This window comes from Thermobia domestica, chromosome 4 (genome assembly GCF_964235325.1).
Source record: "Thermobia domestica chromosome 4, izTheDome1.hap1.1, whole genome shotgun sequence".
Classification (NCBI taxonomy): domain Eukaryota; kingdom Metazoa; phylum Arthropoda; class Insecta; order Zygentoma; family Lepismatidae; genus Thermobia; species Thermobia domestica.
In genome coordinates, this window is record NC_137457.1 from 28,313,707 (window position 1) to 28,332,896 (window position 19,190).

The 19,190-nt window shown below is 37.9% G+C and overlaps 1 protein-coding gene across 1 annotated transcript in view; it reads right to left on the minus strand.

The window, feature by feature from the left end:
• LOC145683798 (exostosin-1-like) overlaps positions 1–19,190 on the minus strand; it is a 96,147-nt gene that overhangs the window by 25,931 nt on the left and 51,026 nt on the right. The window contains exon 4 of the mRNA XM_081755384.1: positions 2,732–3,007. Within this exon, the coding sequence (XP_081611510.1) occupies positions 2,732–3,007 (276 nt within the window). The remainder of the gene's footprint in view (positions 1–2,731; positions 3,008–19,190) is intronic.

Sequence of the window (19,190 nt, forward strand, 5' to 3'; positions counted from 1 at the left end):
GCATACAGAAGAAAATGTGTCGATTACGGTAGAAACTAATAAGCAATTGTCTCAGCTCTTTCTTGCCACTACTGTTGTGACGAGAAAACTCGGGCCTACTGTTGTATGAACATTGTTTTCAGTATAGTTCCCTTTATTTCTTTCTCGTGGGTAGCTTCTTTCTCCGCATACCATAGTTCAATCTCGTTCTTCTTTTTTTTTTAAGTGTCGCCCCTAGAAATTCATCACGTTGGGTCCAGACCTCAGACGCCCGTTCGTGAATATGGGCCTGCGTGTATATAGAATTTGAAGATGCAAATAGAAAGAACTTAAAACACCTCTGGGAGCCTGTTTCTGTGTGTCTCGTATTTCGTTGTCAGATATCCAAATACTGAAGAGCCCAAGTAATCTTTGCGAAGGGCGGGAGGTGCTAGCTCTCTTGGCCTACCAGATCGGTGACAGTGATTCTAGATAATGCTTTATATTTTTTTGTGTGTGAGCTCCCTTAAAGAATTTCTGGCTACGCCACTGGGCGTACTATGTACTTATGATGAAGCTTAATAATTTGCCTTTAATTACGATTACAGTTACGATGTATTTAATAACGATTAAAGCAAAACTATTTTTATACTATTATTTACATAAAGGACATACTTCACAAAGGCATTGAACTAGCCATTTCTGTTTTGTTCTATTTCGTTGACGTTAGCGCTTGTACGTTTTGTACAGAAACTATAGCTTAGTTCAAAATAGATAGAGTTGGAAATACTTGAGAATATGCCAGCTTATATCTAAAGCAAATGTAGGGTTTAAAGGGATGAGGAGGAGTGAGAAATCAAGTAGTTGGACATGCGCATTCGATAGAAAGCAGCGATGCTTGTAGTAGGCCTGGAAGCCCAAGGAACATAGCATACGATAAGAGGAAAAAGACAGAAAATGTGCATCTGAGTGACGCGCATGCGTAGGTTCTGCTTGTCAAAGTAAGGCGAGAGAGCGCATTCAGAAGATTGCAGTGGAAATATTTGTGATAATTGCAAGCAAACAATTAATATATAATGAAATACTTTTTCTTATTAACAGGGGATGCCGGGCATACCGGCGTTCCCTTATGCTACGCCACTGCACAGAACACCCCTTGAATCAAATTGACACGATTAAAAAAAAAACTCAGTTTGAAGTGGGTACTATCTATCTTCCAAAAGTCATTTCAAACAGGTCAGAAGTTTTACCGACTCCAAAAACTTTCAGTAATTTTTGACATTTTATTTTTCACCTCTCCGCGACCTTTGCTGATGGGGATGAATTTGGATTTAAACGTGATTGGAAGCTTCACTATTCATTTCAGTGACCACGAAAACTATGTATTACACAGTATTATCAGTCATTTGCCTTTATTTTTATGTATCAGTCCTTTCAAATTCCACCCCTTGAGGTATCTTATTCCTACAGTATTTTTTCCAGATTGAAAGTAATACTATGTCGACCAAGTTTGGCTAAAACTGCATCAGATGTTCTGGAGTTATGCTGGAACATACACTGACACACATACATCTAAACTCCACAGGCGTTGCCCCTATAAATTCCCAATCCAGCTGACATGCCCATTCATGTCTAAACTTGGGATTAAATGTCACTGCGAATGTAACAAAACAGCTTGACGAACCCAGATTATGGATTATATAAGTCATTACCAACTTTTTATTTTTCACCCCTTCTCACGCACATGCAGACAGGACCGAACTTGGACTTTAACGCTATTGGGGGAGTGACTATTAATCTTAACGATATCGAGAATTATGGATTCGATACTAATATCGGTTGTTTTAGATTATTTTTACATATTAACCCCTTCCCACTGCTTTAGGGGTGCTAATGGGAGTTAAACGTAGACTTAAATGGTATAGGTACTGTCACAAATCAAACTAAAAGCCCCGAAAATTATGAATCAAATCTAATAACGGTTATTTTTTATTATTTTTACATGTTACCATTGCCCTTTAAGGATACTAATAGGGCCTGTATTCGGACGGCATCGGGAGTGTCGTTATTCATTTCAGAGACCCCGAAAACTATGGACTCTACATTAATATTGGTCGTTTCCGATCATTTTGTGTGTTATTTCCTTCCACTCTCCCTAGGTCTTACCTCTACTGGAAGCTGAACTTGAAATTAACCAGAACTGCCACCAATCACCTTAGAGACCCCGAAAACTATGGCGACGACACTAATATACACAGTTTTCAAATTATTTTTACCTGTCATAGTCCCCCTCCAGCTTGAACGTAAATGGCTTCAAGAGCGCCACTCTTTATCTCAACGACCCCAAAAACTTTGGATTTGACACTAGTATCGGTCGTTTTCGATCATATTATACATATTTCCCCTCTTCTCCTCCCCCTTTAAGACTGCTACGAGGTGTTATCCAAACTTGAAGCTGACTTTGAACTTATAGGGCACCAAAACTGTCACAAAGTCATTTCTCAACTTTTTTTTTTTTTACATGCCACTTTCCCCCCTATAACTAAATTTGGATTTAAACGGCATTGCAAGTGGCAGTGTTCATATTAGCGTCTCCAGAAACTACAGATTCGACACTAATGTTGCCGTTTTCGATCATTTACGTATCACCTCTCGTACTCCTCCTAGGTGTGCTAGGGGGAGGGTTATCCTCACTGGGAGTTTGAAATTGAAGTTAAACGGCATTGTAACTTACTATATAACTATAACTAACGTAAAAACAATACAAAGTTACCTTAGCATCGTCCCAGTAGTGTGACCTGGCTGGATATCCAACGATGCGGTCAGGAAAGGAGCGCCAGACAGTGTAGGCAAAGTCCACCTCGTCAGTGGTGAGAAGCGAGTCTTCGTCCAATGAGAGGACAGCGTCAGTTTGAATGAGGGAGTGAGGGTGGAATCTTTGTGATATGCTTCGGTCGGTGTTGTGAAGGACGTTCAAGGGAACTGCAGGTAACGTGGGCCACCTACTGGGAGACGGAGGGGGTTTCTCACCCGACCACAACACCACAATCTGAAAGAAAAAGAACAAAAATATAAATATATACAAAGAAATGAATAGATGATTACAAATCAACTTATTACGATTATGTATAGCACAAGACATAGTTTTAAAGATGTCCTCTGATGGAAAAACAACTGCTTATATGTTATTCGCAACAGCCCGATTACTACGTCGAAGCATGCCTTTACGCTGGGGACACTGATAGAGACAATCTAATAACGGGCTCAAAAACCGGTTCATCAGTTTTCAATTAAGACCAAAACTGGTTTCCGAAAACTTTCAAAATATCAGTTTTCAAAACCGGTTCGGTTTCATATCAAAAGCTGGTTTTAGTTTTCTATCAAATAACGGTTCTAATGTCACTTTTTAGGTTTTCGATTTTCCTAGAAAACCGGTTTTCGGTTCTAATGTCACTTTTCAGACTTTCGATTTTCTAAGAAAACCGGTTTTCGATTTTCCTACAAAACCGGTTTCCGAGTTTTAGAAAAAAACGGCTTTGCTCGTCCCTAAGGCAGAAGCATGGATTAGGATTAAACATAGGAATTAATTTCTGGGCTTTTGGCACCTATGGCCATGTTAGCCCGTAACGTTTGAGGGATGACGTCGCTAGGCGATCACACTACCGAGGAAAGGGATGAAAGGAAGGATTGGGGGAGGAGGAAAGCGGCCTGGGACCTGTATATTAGGTACAATCTCGGCATTTGCCTCGTCTGAATGTGGAAAACCAGAACACCTCACTCACAGTGAGAAAAAAAAAGTTGGAGGCGACTTACTTAAAAAGGTAGATTACATGCGTAATTCCTGTAGTTTTTGGACTTAACATACAGCATACGTATAACTGAAAACGCATGTTTTGTAATACTTTCCGTATAAGTGTTCCATCTATACGTACTTTCCGTATGAAACAATATAGGCGGTCAGGATCTCACATACAAATATACGTATATAACATATGGCTGGCGAAGGTAACGTAAGTATATGCATGTGATATACGGAAAACTGTTAGATGTCAGATATCCTGCAACGGCATGATGTAACATCTGAGGGCAGTACGTATATAACATACGAATAACGTATGCTCCGTACTGATTTCTGTAGTAAACAAGATGATACCGTATATTTGTACAATATACCGCTATCCGGAGAACGGATTTTTCTTAGTGCAGGATGGCTAGTCTGAAAAAACTTTTACACTTCTTCGACCGAGTGTCCCGACCGGGAGCGGAAGAATGAAGATGTTTAAGTTGAAACGTAAACCGTAATGTGTCCAAATGCTCTCCCGCCGGCAATCGAATCCGGAAACTTCAGCACCAAAAGCACGCGCGCGCGCTAGCAACTAGACTAGTGACGAGGGAATTGTACTTAACAGAGAAAGAAATCTATATAACATACTATGAACAGAATACCTGTATAAAACATGGAGAGATGTGTAAAAAAATCCCACTGAAACAAACGACTTATTTCAAGTATCCTTCCCATTCACAATGTTGACTCACCGTTGAAAATAAAGCGTCATTTAAGGAAAAGAGCACGAGGACTTGTAGATGAAAGGCATAAGCCCATCGCATTGAGGATACTTGAAGAATATAAGAATATGTACCTTGCATAGAGCAGTTAATTAATTCCAAGAAATGTCCGCAAGATGCAAACCTACTTTGTTCGAGGTTTATTTTCAACATATTTAAATTGAATTTAATTATAAGAAAATATCGAACAACAAACATACTTTATATGTATGTATGAATGTATGGTTGAATGATTTCGATTTTCACACCCCGTTCAACACCATAAGTATATGAGACGTGGACCTACAGCATAACGTGAGATTCGAACTATGTGCTTCCGCTGAGAATCAAACGCTAGTCCCACGCTCTAACTATACAGCCATGTGGGACCATATACCTATATATAGATAGAAAATCCTCTTAAAAATATACTAATTGTAGTATTTCTTCAATTGTGTTCTTTCGCTTCTGCATTCCGTTGAAATGCTTTCGTCATCGTTTTGAAGAAAGAAAAGAAACGATAATCGTTAATTTAGGAAATATAGCTCTTTGGTAGAATATTGAGAGGTATTTGAGAACACAACGAGCGTTTTAGTTTATAGGGTATGTGAGTTGGAATAAATAAGAATAAATATTTAAAAAAAGAAAGCTGAGGGTTTTGGTTTGGGAAGAAAGAAAAAGAAGATAGGGCGTTTAGGAGTTTGGATATGTGTTCCGTACTCAGCTCCTGGACGTCGACTGGTCGTCTCCATGTCTCAGCCTCTGTACCAAATTGGCGTGGAAGTTGGAATAGATTTTTTCTGCTGTTGCTCACACTCGCTCCTCGTGTACTTCTCCGCTTCTCGTGTGCTTTTTATACCATCCAAAGAAGGAAGATGGCCGTCGAAAATACGGAAAACATCCAAAGTACGCACATGTAAGGATTAAGGAAAATTCAAGGTAAATGGAATTCTCGAGTTATTTAATTATTTGTCATCAGTTAGAGAACAATTCGGTTATACAAGATGCATAAATTTACAAAGAATGAAGAATGAGGAATCGTCTGCTGAAGAGAATATTGAAATGTTTGCTGACTGTCTTATTATTCCAAGTTATGACTGTTTGTTTTTTCATCATCCACAGAAAATAAAGAGAAAAACAATAAAAATAAAAAAATAAAATCGTTATTAAATCTTGAATTGTCTTTATAATGAATACTAATAATATGAGGAAAATTCAATATCTCTACAGTATTATCATGATCATAGACATTCTGCATCATTAGCAGGCCACTTGTCGGAACGGAGAAACTTCCACGGTCTTCCGCTAACCTCTTCGTCTTTACGTACGATTTTTCTGCTTCGATATCGCCCATCAATTTTAGTATTCTCCATTCCTCTCCATACCCACATTTGAAAGTTTCTAGTCTTTGCATAATGTCCATGTTTCTGCCCCCATACAACACAATACTCCATACAAAACATTTTATGAGTTTTTCTTCCTCAACTCTTTATTCGAGGTCCCATAAAATAGAATTTTCTTCCTCCTAAAGACTTCTTTCACCATTCTATCCTTGCTTTTATTTTACGTTAGCAGTTCATATAATCACTAATAATAATACTTAAGTATTGAAAACTAGGCACGTGTTCTATTTTCTTCCGTCTTACTTCTATATTTGATGGCAACCGCTTCGTTGGAAGCACCATGCCCTTAGTCTTTCTAACATTTATTTTTATCCCATAATTTTAACAGGCCCTTCTTCAAGTTTTCTAACATTTTATTGATTTTCTCTTTAGATTCCGCAACAAGCGCCACATAATCTGCAAACTGTATGCATCTAATCATTCTATCTCCTACCGAAATTTCGTCTTCATTCACTAGGCTCCTTTTTTTCACTATCTCTTCTAGATAGATATTAAATATTGTTGGCGAGAGACAGTCTCCGTGTATAATTCCGCTTCCAACTGCACGCTCCTTTGTCATTTCCTCCCTTATTGTAACACTTATTTCTTAGTGCGTAAAAGTTTCTTATTAATCTTTGATCTTTCCATTTCAACTCAACCTTCTTCAGAACTCTCAACAATAATTCCCAATCTACGATTAACGGGATTTTCTATATCAATAAATACCATATACGCCTCTTTCCTTTTTTCTATAAACATTTCACCGATCACCCTAAATTGCATGTCTTGTGTCCAGGGGCGGATCCAGGACGGACTTCTGGGGGAGGGGCGGTGGGTTGTAATACTGCTACTTAGAGCTACTATTACGAGCTCCAAACTTTGGGATGGGCTTTATTTATATACTGTATATAAAATGAGAAAGTTTCCTCTTCTGGGTGAGAGAGATTGCCCCGATCGCCCTCTCCCTGGATCCGCCACTGCTTGTGTCCTTACCTATCCTGAACATGAACTCGTCTTTCTCAACTTTTTCCATTTGTTCTTCCATACAACCTTAAGTTCAGAATTCGAAGGAAATTTTTTTGCTGCATGAAATATGAGACTAATAGTTCTATAATTCTTACATCTCTCTGGGTTCCATTTCATGGCCATCGGTATCCTGATCGTCTTCAGGAAGTCTTTTGGCCACTCTCTTGTTTCATATATTTCATTACAAAGTCGAAACAATTCTATCTTGCTCTTGTCTCCCATGTTTTTAATGAACTCGATTGGTATATTATCTATCCTGGTTATCTTTCCATTCGTAATCTCGGCCTTTTGCAAAATGAAAAATAAAACATTTTAGTTTTACGTCTCACGGATATCCTCTACAGGCCAAAGGAAACGAATGATTACTGAAAATGGATGATTATGAAAAGAACTTATGGAATGATAATGCGGGAGAAACAAGACGACCCCAAGAAACACGCAAGGCCACGATTTTCCAAACCACAAACTCAAATGACCTGCGATAGAACCAGGAACCTCTAGCACCAGATATGAACGCTCTACAACTGACCCCCATTTTTCAATTGTAGTTAATATCGTCAAATCGTAAGCCAATTCTCAACTGGACTCATAGAATATTTCAATTGAGGGGATCGGGTTGACTCAGTGATAGAGCGTTCACCTCTGGTGCATGAGGTGCTTGGTTCGATCCCACCTCGCGCCAAGTGAGCTTTGTGGTGGACAAACACCATGTGCGTAGGTTTTCTTGCGGTTTTCCCGTTTCCTTCCACTTTATTTATTCCCCAATTCCATTCATTTCTCATCATCACCGTCTCCTATAGCCTAGCCGGCATAAGTGTGGGACGTAAAACTTATGATTTCATTTCATTTTCATTTCAGTATTTCAAATTTGTATATACGAATTAGTGCTTCTATTTGGTCATTTCTAAAACCCTGAATTATTATCTAATGCCAATTTGTAAATATGTGTAATTCAGAAAAATCGCGTATTTTCCAAAGTATTCATGCACTTCGAAAAATATTTGAGAGCTCCTCCGTGGCTAAGCGGTTAGCGTACACTCCTTTGGCGTGGAAGACCCGGGTTCAGTTCTCGGCGGGAGCTCGTCTGGTTCGGATTCCACGTTCTTCAGTAGCTCCACGTCTCGTATAGCCTCGCTGCTGAAAGGAACGTCAAAATCAATCAACTTAGGTCAACTCGCAATATATTTGGTAGAAATGGAAAGAATGCTTGAAGAATACTATTACATATCAGTCTTGTGTGTGTCACGCTATCCTAGATTGTTATACAACTGTGATTAACAGATTTGTCTTGTTGGTTGCAGTAAAACAAGGAGTATAACGAGAATTCGTTATAATGAATGGGAATGTTTCAGGGCTTGACGCTAATTCCTAATAGTAAATAATCGCACTAATAGATGTCGCTTTTTGCGGGTTTGTTCTTTATAGCGAAATCATTGAATAAGTACATAAAAAGTATGGAATGGAAAAATGAAATGAAATCTGAGTTTTACGTACCACGGTTATGCCGGTTAGGATAAAGGAGACGGTGATGATGAGTAATGAATGAAATGGTGGAATGAAGAAAGTAGGAGGAAACGGGCGAACCCCGAGAAAACCCACGCACACGGTGTTTGTCCACCACAAAGTTCACTTGGCGGGGGCCGGGATCGAACTCGGGACCCCAAGCACCAGAGGTGAACGCTCTTCCACTGAGCCACCGCGGCCCTAAGTATGGAATGGAGTTCGAGATGGTTGGTAAACGAACTCATAAAATAAATAAATAAATTCCTTGAACGTAACACAAACATAGGCAGGGATTGCCTGAAATCTTAACTGCTCTGTAAGTGTAGTTTAATTTTAGGAGTGAATTTACGAATTTTTATATAGTTTGTAGTCATATTGGACTCCCCAAAATCTTTAGACCCTCCGAAAATCTTTGCACCCCCGAAAATCTTTGGAGCCCCAAAACAAATTTCTGTATACATCCCTGAAACGTAAACAATTACAGTTTTTAATTAAGCACGATTATTAACCATGCTCTTTGGCGGAGGGAAGGCTCGGCGCAACATTTAATATGATATAAATTGAAGATGACTGAATGATTTTAAATATATCTCGTACCATCTTTTCCTCGTATGTCACTTTCCTTGTGGGAACGGTTGGAAGTTTATGTGAGATTTAAAAAGCGTGGTCGCCTTATAATCACTGTCCAAAGCAAGCAGCTGTAAATTGACTGATCACCTTCGTAACAAGACTCGCTGTCTACACAAGCGTCACATTTTCCCCAACAGAGCATCAAGTTAAGCTGAGGCTACAGAAAGCTTACAGATAGCCTTACGGGATTAAAGTGAAAGTTCACGCTGTGAAATCAGATTCATCCGACATCTGTCTTGGATTAGAAACTCAAAGATTATTCTCTTTTATTACGTTTTCTCTTAAGGGCGAATGTTTAACTTACGCTTTTTATAGTAAAAAATCTTTGAGTTATTCATCACTTCAACTAGCCACATAGGAGAAAAGATTCTACGCATCACGCTCTCTCTTGGGATCTCTTCAATGTAAATATTGCTGTTCGTCTAACCACGTTTCAAAAGGAATTATTACTTGTAACTTTCACAATAGCATATAAACACTTTTAGACTTTCACAATAGCATATAAACACTTTTAGACTTTCACAATAGCATATAAACACTTTTAGACTTTCACAATAGCATATAAACACTTTTAGACTTTCACAATAGCATATAAACACTTTTAGACTTTCACAATAGCATATAAACACTTTTAGACTTTCACAATAGCATATAAACACTTTTAGACTTTCACAATAGCATATAAACACTTTTAGACTTTCACAATAGCATATAAACACTTTTAGACTTTCACAATAGCATATAAACACTTTTAGACTTTCACAATAGCATATAAACACTTTTAGACTTTCACAATAGCATATAAACACTTTTAGACTTTCACAATAGCATATAAACACTTTTAGACTTTCACAATAGCATATAAACACTTTTAGACTTTCACAATAGCATATAAACACTTTTAGACTTTCACAATAGCATATAAACACTTTTAGACTTTCACAATAGCATATAAACACTTTTAGACTTTCACAATAGCATATAAACACTTTTAGACTTTCACAATAGCATATAAACACTTTTAGACTTTCACAATAGCATATAAACACTTTTAGACTTTCACAATAGCATATAAACACTTTTAGAGTTTCTTACACTAAAATGTGTTAATGGAATAACACATCTTTTTACTAGACTTGTTCAAGTTGCAAATCGCTCGAGTTCCGAGACAGTTTTTCCCCTTTAAAATGATCGATCCTGGGCCCCACGAATTCGAGTTTTAAAAATGGTTTTAACAGTCAATACACTGAATTTTAATGTAAAATGTAGTAACAAATAATACAGTGAAATCTCTCTTATCAGATAACTTTCCATAGCGGGCAGCTGAATAATATGGACAAACTTTTCCGTTCTGGCAGAAATACAGTAAAAGTATTATTATTGGAAAGAAATCTCCATTTTACGGACACAGAAGGTCTTCTTTTAGCCCCAAAGCTTGAAGAATTTCTTTTGACAGAAATAATTCTCAGTTTATACGCATTTAGCACAGAAAATATTTTCTTGCTATCTGAAAATACATCTTCAACTCAAGCTACAGTTACCAACATTTTGATCAGAAACTAATGTCTACAGAACTGCATGGCAGAGAACTATTGCAGAATTTTCCCCTGAAGATCTGGTAAACCTAGTCTATGTAACTAAACTACTTAGAATCCTGGGTGATCGTCAGGAACGCATCAGTGCAGCTGTAAACTCCAATACATCGGTGACGCTTCAGAAGATTTGGCTGAAGATGCATTAAAGTTTTGATAGTTCCCGCGTAAAATATAGCGCACATATCGCGTGTTTGTAATTCAATTATCACCACCAAAACTTTTTAAGTTTATGTAACTACTACGAAAGTTTGAGCAGAATAATGGTTTTGGTATTAAAGTTATACCCTTTATAAATCAGTGACTGTTTATGTGCTTACCCTGTATGCATTTATATATATAACATTGTTCAAATGTCCTTTCCCGCTTCGGCCGGTAGAATGGATTACTTTGGACTTACTTCACGGAAAATGTCTTAAATGCGCTCTGTAGAGAAATGGCAACGTGAACTGTCCGTCCAGATTATCTGACGTTTCTTTCTGGATTATTTTCTATGATGTTATCTCAAAATCTCTGATCGACTGAGGTAAACCATAAAAAAAATCACGAACTGAAAGACAACGCTGAATGGATCACTGCGAATTTAGCGCACAATATGCACGCAAAAAAGATGCAAAACTGGTTTGATTTTTAATTCAGCGTCCCTTTCAGCAGCGAGGCTATACGAGACATGGACCTACAGTTTAATGTGGGATCCGAAGCACATGAGCTCTCACCGGGAATGAAACCCGGATCCTCCACGCCAAAAGCGCGTACGCTAACCGCTTAGCCAGGAGGGGGTTCTAGTGCAGTCGTTTTTGTTCTTATTCCATCTCATCTTAAACTTCTGACGTTCTTATTAAAAAAAAAAAAAAAAGAACTTTCCCGTTTATTTGTTTTAACATCAAATGCTGGATCATTTCTGGTGCCTGTACCGCGATAAGAGTTCCGTGAGTGGCTGATATACTGTTTCTACTCCCACTTGTAATTGGTATACCACAAACACATACATTATACATATAAAAATCAATGCCTCTTTTTTCTCTCTCTAAGTACTATCTAGCTTTTAAATTCTGGCAACTCTCCCCAGCGTACACACTTTGTCTTCCCTTGCGTACATGTTATCAATTACACGTCCCCGCAGCCGACAGCCCGTGTTCATAGCTGTCAGATGCATGGGGAAAACGCTTCACTGCTCAGAAACCCATGCTTCATAGCTGGTCACTCTATCCTATCGCTTTTTTTCCCCCCCACAATGACCTGACGTTGCATCAAAATAATGGCTGTTTGGGTTGGACCGCTGCCTTCCCCGCAAACACACCCACTTGAGAGGGGAGATATGTTCGTTGATTGAAAAGCTAATGGTTAAACATTACTCTTGTTTCTTGTTTTTCTCTTTTCCATTAAAAAAATGTTATTTTCGAAACTTTTTTTCTTCAGTTTATACTAGAAAACTGATAAGTCACTAGTTTCAAAGGCTTTGTTTATGTTTTACGATAACAAAAATAGCTCTTGATGTCCTAAGGATAAAAACAATCACGATTTTGTTTTCAGTTCTCAATGCTTTCACGAACAAAGCTTCAGCTAGTTTCAATAAAGTTGTACAGTCAGGATGTAAGGGGAAAAAATATAGATGGAACGTAGTTTTGAAAGAGTTTCGTTAACTAAATCATCTTTATACACTTACATTAGCAAAATACCTGTTCTTCGCACGGAGATAATACGTTTCATTTTTGACATATAGAGCTGAATTTGGATTTAAACGGAATCGGAAGCTCAGTGTACCCGAAAACTATGGATTCGACACTAATGTTGGCCATTTTCGATGATTATATATATACTGCCGGGCAAAAGTTTCCGGACAGATCAAAAAACAGGGAAATATTAAGTTAGGCTTGTAAAACTTAGGAATTAAGTTCGTTGACGGAAGTAATCTATCAACCGAAAGTAGTAGAAATCAACCATTTCCGGTTTTAACGTTGATCACTACTGAATAAAACGGTAACAGATGCCGAGGAGTATACTTGCTCTCCATCCTTAACTCGCTATTAAAACCGGAAGTGATAAGACATCCACTGCAACTACAAAAGAAGCGAAATGATGAGAGAAAGCGAGAAACTTTTTAAAAAATTATTTAGCGTACCGTCTCCGAATTATTATCCTCTACTCAACCCGAAACTGCTTGAAATTAACCACTTCCGGTTTTAACATTGATCACTATAGAGAAACAAATTTGAGTTTAACGTCCCACGATTATGCCCATTAAACTAAGGGAGACGATGGTTAAGGCAAGTGAATGATAATGGAAGAATTGGTGGAATGAGAAAGTGGGAGAAAACGGGAACACCCCGAGAAAAATACACAGGCATGATGTTGGTCTCCACAAACTTGCTTGGGCGGGGATCGAACCAGGGACCCCACGCACTCAACTGCTGAGCCACCATGCCCCCCTATAGAGAAAGAACCCGCTTCCTTAATCAATTAAGTGCTTCAAGAATAAATTCCATCTCCACTCTAATCTGTCTTTTAAAGCCGGAAGTGGTAGAAATCTACTCCTCTTCCGGTTTTAATATAAACTGAGAAAATATCACGCCGTACAAACCAAACTCTTTCACGTGGTGTACACGTGACAATGTTACTTGCTATTTTACCTACTCTTCTAAAATACTAATTATTCCAGCGTAATCACAAGGTAAGCTGCTTTAAATTTCACCATTCAGAGATAATTATCTTGTTTTCCTCAGAGATTTATACCATCTCTCCGGTCAATAAATTTTCTTCAAGGATTCAAGTTACAATGTCAAGATCCCAAACAACCAAATCTACATCACCGATACGTGCGTTGGCTATAAGTTCAGGTTAAAATCAGAACTGAAAATTCTGGATAAAAGCATTCGTAGGACACTGCGTCAAAAGACCGTTTTTCGATATCTTTTATCGTTTTTGCTTTATGAAATGAGTATCGAGCTTCTTCGTGGCTAAGTGGTTAGCGTGGGAGATCCGTGTTCGAAACCTGGCGTGAGCTTATGTGTTTCTACAGCTTAACATGGAATCCGAGCCACGTCTCATATAACCTCTCCGCTGAACGGGACGTTAAATTAAAAACCAAAACAAAATCAAATGATAATAAACATTGAAACCGGAAGTATTAGTAAATTTCAACCACTTAAGTTGATTTTGAATTTAACGTCCCTTTCAGCAGTGAGGCTATATGAGAGGGGATCTACTGATTAACGTGGAATCCGAACCGTAAGGTTTCTGGTACAGCGTTACCGTGATGTTCTCTTGAAACGCAGAATCAATGTGAAACGAACTGCTTGTCGTGTTTGTTTTATGGCGATCAACGTTTACACCGCAAATAGCTGAATTCTACCCGTTTCTGGTTTGAACAACGGGTTAACGAAGGATGTGGTTCCTATTCTTTGGGCACTAAATCGATTGCACAAGAAAATGCTTTTACGATAGGTATTACCATTTTCGCTCAATGGAAGTCAATATTTAAACCGGGAGTAATAGTAAATTTGAACCACTTTCCAGTTTTAGTAGAGTGGCGGATGGTGATGGTATGTTGTCTTTGTGTCGATTGCAAAATAAAACTGTTTACCGTTATCTATTATCCTTTTTGTTCTATGGCGATTAATGTTCAAATTGGAAACGGTTGATTTCTACCACTTCCGGTTTGAATAGAGGATTCATTGACGAGACGAAACATATTCTTGAGACGCTGAATTCATTGCAAGAAGCTGTTTCTTGATATATTTTATAGTGCTTCCTCTATGGAAATTAATATTTAAACCGGAAGTACTAGAATTTCAACCACTTCCGGTTTTGGTAGTGTGTTGCAAGTGATAATGGTATTTTCAGTTAGAACGCTAAAGCGACTGCAGAAAAACGCTTGTCGCCACACGTTACCGTGTTTGTTCTATAATGATAAACGATGAAACCGGATATGTTTTATTTCTACTACTTCCGGTCTCAATCGACATCTGACGTAGGAGATCGAGCCTTTTTTGGCAGGTATGCTGAATTGATTGAAATAGTATCCTGCTCCTCGATATTTCTTATTGTTTTTGCTTCGATATCTGGCGATTTCTATTTCATAAAACTTCCGAAACTTAACCATAGCATATTTTGAAAGTATAATTCGAACATTTATGTATAGCATAGTTTGGAAGTCTAAAAACGATTACAACTTATTCTTCACCATAAACTCACGTGGTCAGAATTGAACCTAACCTCTCTCAGTAGAGGTGTAAGCTCTCTGAACAGACACAGACGATTTTTTAAAACACTTTCAGATCAGAAATAATGATCTAAATTTAGCAAAGATCCTGGATATTTTATAGGTTTATCAGAAAAATAATTACTTGAGTATATTTAGCAAGGCAGGGTTGTTTAACTTCTAATTTTCTTACAGTGTTAAATGAATGTCAGGTTGGTACTCCAATGTAGAAAGAGGGAATATTATTTAGATCCGCTTGAGGAAAAAGGGTTGTGCTTGTTCAAGTAAAGTGTAGTCGCAATTTGTGGTAAGATAAGAAAGAAGACTTAGTGGCTGTTTTCGACAAATGAAGGACACTGCACAGCCACCAGCAAAAAGTATCTTCCTCCCTAGTGTTCTAATTCCATTACTTGGGAACCAGGTCACTTTATGTTGTGAGAACGCCTGCACAGATGCAACCCAAATTAACGAAACTTTTCTCAGCACTGACAGCAGTTGGTAGCCCTGACCAACGTGTTTATGCAAGCAAAATTGTAAACTATGTGACTAACGAAACAGTTCTCCATTCAATGATTAATGTCTATGATTCGGGTCGTCTAGTTATCCTAAATATAGCTGTGTATGTAACGTATTATTTCGTTATATACTGTATGTTCAGAGAAATTAAAATACTGACCACGCATGAATAAGAAAATGCTTGAAAGTAGCTGAAAATATCAAATCTAGAACAACTGCTGGAAATAAGTTTGTAAATGTTTGTCTCCATTCCGGCCAAATCCCGGCCAGGTTCAAACTTCAAATGTTTCAATATCAATTTCAATACATACTCAGTCTGAAAAACAAGATCTTCTCCTCTCCAGAAAGATAAAGATGTTGGAATGAGGAGAATTGGAGAAGTTCTGTCAATGGAGACAATCATTTAGATACTTATTTCCAGCAGTTGTTCTAGATTTGATATTTTCATTTACTTTCAAGCATTTTCTGATTTATGCGTGGTCAGTATTTTAATTTCTCTGAACATACAGTATATAACGAAATAATACATTACATACACAGCAGTATTGAGAATAATATATGGTGTTCATTGGACAACACGCTCTGAAACATAAACATTCATCTCAGAATGGAGAACTTCATCTACTCACAATTTTATTTGCATAAAGATCTGACTTAGGGCTACGAACTGCTTCAGTGCCGAGGAGAGTTACGTGTACGTTGGGTTGCACCTGTTCAGGCGTTCTCACAATTGAAAATGATATGGGCTCCAAATAATAAGTAATTGAAGTAGAGCACTCAGGGGGGAGATACTTTTGCTAGTGGCTGTACCTCGGAACCTCAGACATTTTGGGTAGTGTTCGTCCCTCCCTCCTTTGCGTCTGGAGTGATGTTCATAGAGAATTTCTTTTCCCTTTGGGCAGTGTTCTATCTTGTCTGATGGCCTGCAATGTGGAAGGAGTTCATTGGATACTGTGGGAACGAACCAGGATCTTTACGGTACCTCGCAAGTCGTCCTCGCTAGCTCCAAGCAGGAATCAGGAGAACTCTGACTGAACAGTCTTCTCTCCTGGAATGATGGGCAAACGAAGAAAGCTACTCCGTTGTATGAATCGTCTTTCTCAGAATTATAACGTTCACCAACGGAAGTGTACGTTATAATTCTACACTCTTGAATCACTGGACGTGTATCTAAACAGTCGTTAATAATGAATATCCTCTTTCGTGAGTAGGCTGACTTCTGTTATCTTAATTCTATTTCTGGCGTAAAGTTTTGTAATGGAGAAGACCGTCGAATTCGAGATTCCGACAGATTGATGTTTTCTGTGGCTAAGAAAAAAAAAGTTTGTCTTGGCTATACTAACAAACACGTTTAACTAACTGCAAATAATAAGAACGAACGAATGCTGTCATTCAATACAGACGGCAGAATATTAGACAACCAAATCTACATCACTGATATGTGGGTTGCCTAACAGTCCAGTTAAAAACCCTTTCTGTCTCTGAATTGAGAACTCAGGGTAAAAACAGTCCACAATGCAGAGGGTGCTCCCGATGCAGCGGTTACGAACCAAGGACTCCGCTTCACAAGTCGGTAAGAACAAATAAACAGGAACCTGTTACAGGGTGCGTGCAGCAGCCAAGGTACTCTAGTGTATAAATCATTGTGTTCAGCGTTGGAACGGTCATGAAGAAGGGTTTTCGCTACGCGCTCGTCATGTTCAAAAGCAGAGATTTTTAAAAGGAAAATAATGACTTTGCTCTTCCGTGAATGGAATGACTTCTATTGCTTCAATTCTATTGGTTCATGTGGTAGCAGGAAAATCTGGTTCTTCTGTGAATTGATAGTTTTCAATAACTGAGGAAAAGGTTTTATGATTGTAAACAGGAAAAAACGAAGGATGAATACAAACACAAGAATGAGGAGGTTCTAGAGAAATAAGAAGGAAGGAAGTTTCTTGATTTTATTTTTAATATCAACAGTTACAATATGTTGGCCAATAAACCTTTTACAATACAGGCCGATAATTCTGTTACAGAAAGGAATCTTTTACTGTGTGAGCTAAGAGGAAAATTGATTTAACATACATTACGCATGTAACGGTATTAAACTTACTTAGGTTTGAATTTGTTAACTTAAGATTTTTAAGGAATTACGTACGTAGCCTTATACGCTGTTAAAAGCTCTTAATGAAGGTTACTTTAGTAGCAAATGCTGTCGCAAAACAGAAGCTCTTTCCTTTCTTCAAGGAGAAGCATAGTGGTAGAGTTCTTACCACTGGTGCGTGGGGTTCCTGGTTCGATCCAAGGGAGCAGATCCTGAGAAGCCGAGGGGGCCTGGGCCCCCCAAAGCTCATGTGGGCCCTCCTATTGTATTTATGAATATACAATATTTGGCATAATTCGAGTGCAATTTGTCTTAAAATCTTCATATATATATATATATATATATATATATATATATATATATATATATATATATATATATATATATATATATATATATATATATATATATATACCTTTTGCATCTGAATGGGGCCCCCCAAATTTACAGAGAAATCGGCGCCCTTGGTTCGATCCTCGGATAAGTATGGTGTACCACTTCGTGTTCGTAGGTTTTCTCGAGGTACTCCCGTTTTCTCCCACTCTGATTCCATCAATTCTTCCATCATCATTCACTTGCCTTAACCATTCGTCTCCCTTATCAAAAGGGCAAATCGTGGATGTTAAACTGAAAATGCATTTTTGGAATCAAAGGGGAAAAAAACAAGAAAATAATAAAATGTTTTTTAAAAAAGTGAGATAAAATCTTACCTAGTATTGTAGTTCTTTTGAACAAATAAAAGAAACAAAAGAAATCTAGGTACGAGATAAATACCCACTGTTTCTTTCCCGACACCTAGCATCTTTTTCACGAAACCAGCTTTCGGACATCTGAAGATAACGTGTTAGATTCCAGAGATTCGTTTCTAGCGATTTTCAGAACACGAGTCAGATGAACGTCTGTTAACCTACATCTCGCTGGGAACTTGTTCCTTTCCATAAGTGAGAAAAGTTGTTCACACTGATACATGGAAATCACGCGGAATGCAAATGTAAGGGTTGCTGGGAAGAGAGCAGACAAATATCTTATTTGTACAATTTATGGGTAAGCAGTTCACTGATTTTTTTTTCTTTCTTTAGAGCTGAGTTGCACTGAGTTACTTTTATTAATTCCATCTTCAAATGAGCTGCACTTTCTCAATGTCGGTTTGATAAAGGGGCAGAAAACAGGAAAAGTCAAATTTTTTTTTATCAATCTGATATCAGAAACTTTCATGGATATTATGATGAAAAGGCCTTGTGTCCATCTTAAACACAAACTAAATACAACTTTCTAACAAGGCTGTCTATATTCTTTATTATAAATTAACTAGAAATGTAACAGTTTCGGAAGTATATCACTTCCTTCTTCAGACTACTACTCCAACTAAAATCATAAATAATATTACCTTTGTATGGTTATTTAAGATTTCAGTTGGAGTAGAAGTTTGAAGAAGGAAGTGATATACTTCCGAAACTGTTACATTTCTAGTTAATTTATAATAAAGATTATAGACAACCTTGTAAGAAAGTGTATTTTTAGTTTGTGCAAAAACTTTCTTCGAGTTGTGCCATCAAACGGTAAAACATTTCGTACGACACAAGCTCCCTTGAACTTTTAGGATTTAGGAATTAGATCACTGAGCTTTCGGCATCTATGGCCATTTAGCCCGTCACGTGTAATGCATGAGGTCCCTCGGCGAACACACTATCCGGGGAAAGGGAAGGAAGGAAAGCGGGCTGGGACTTATAACTTAGGTACCACCTCGCATT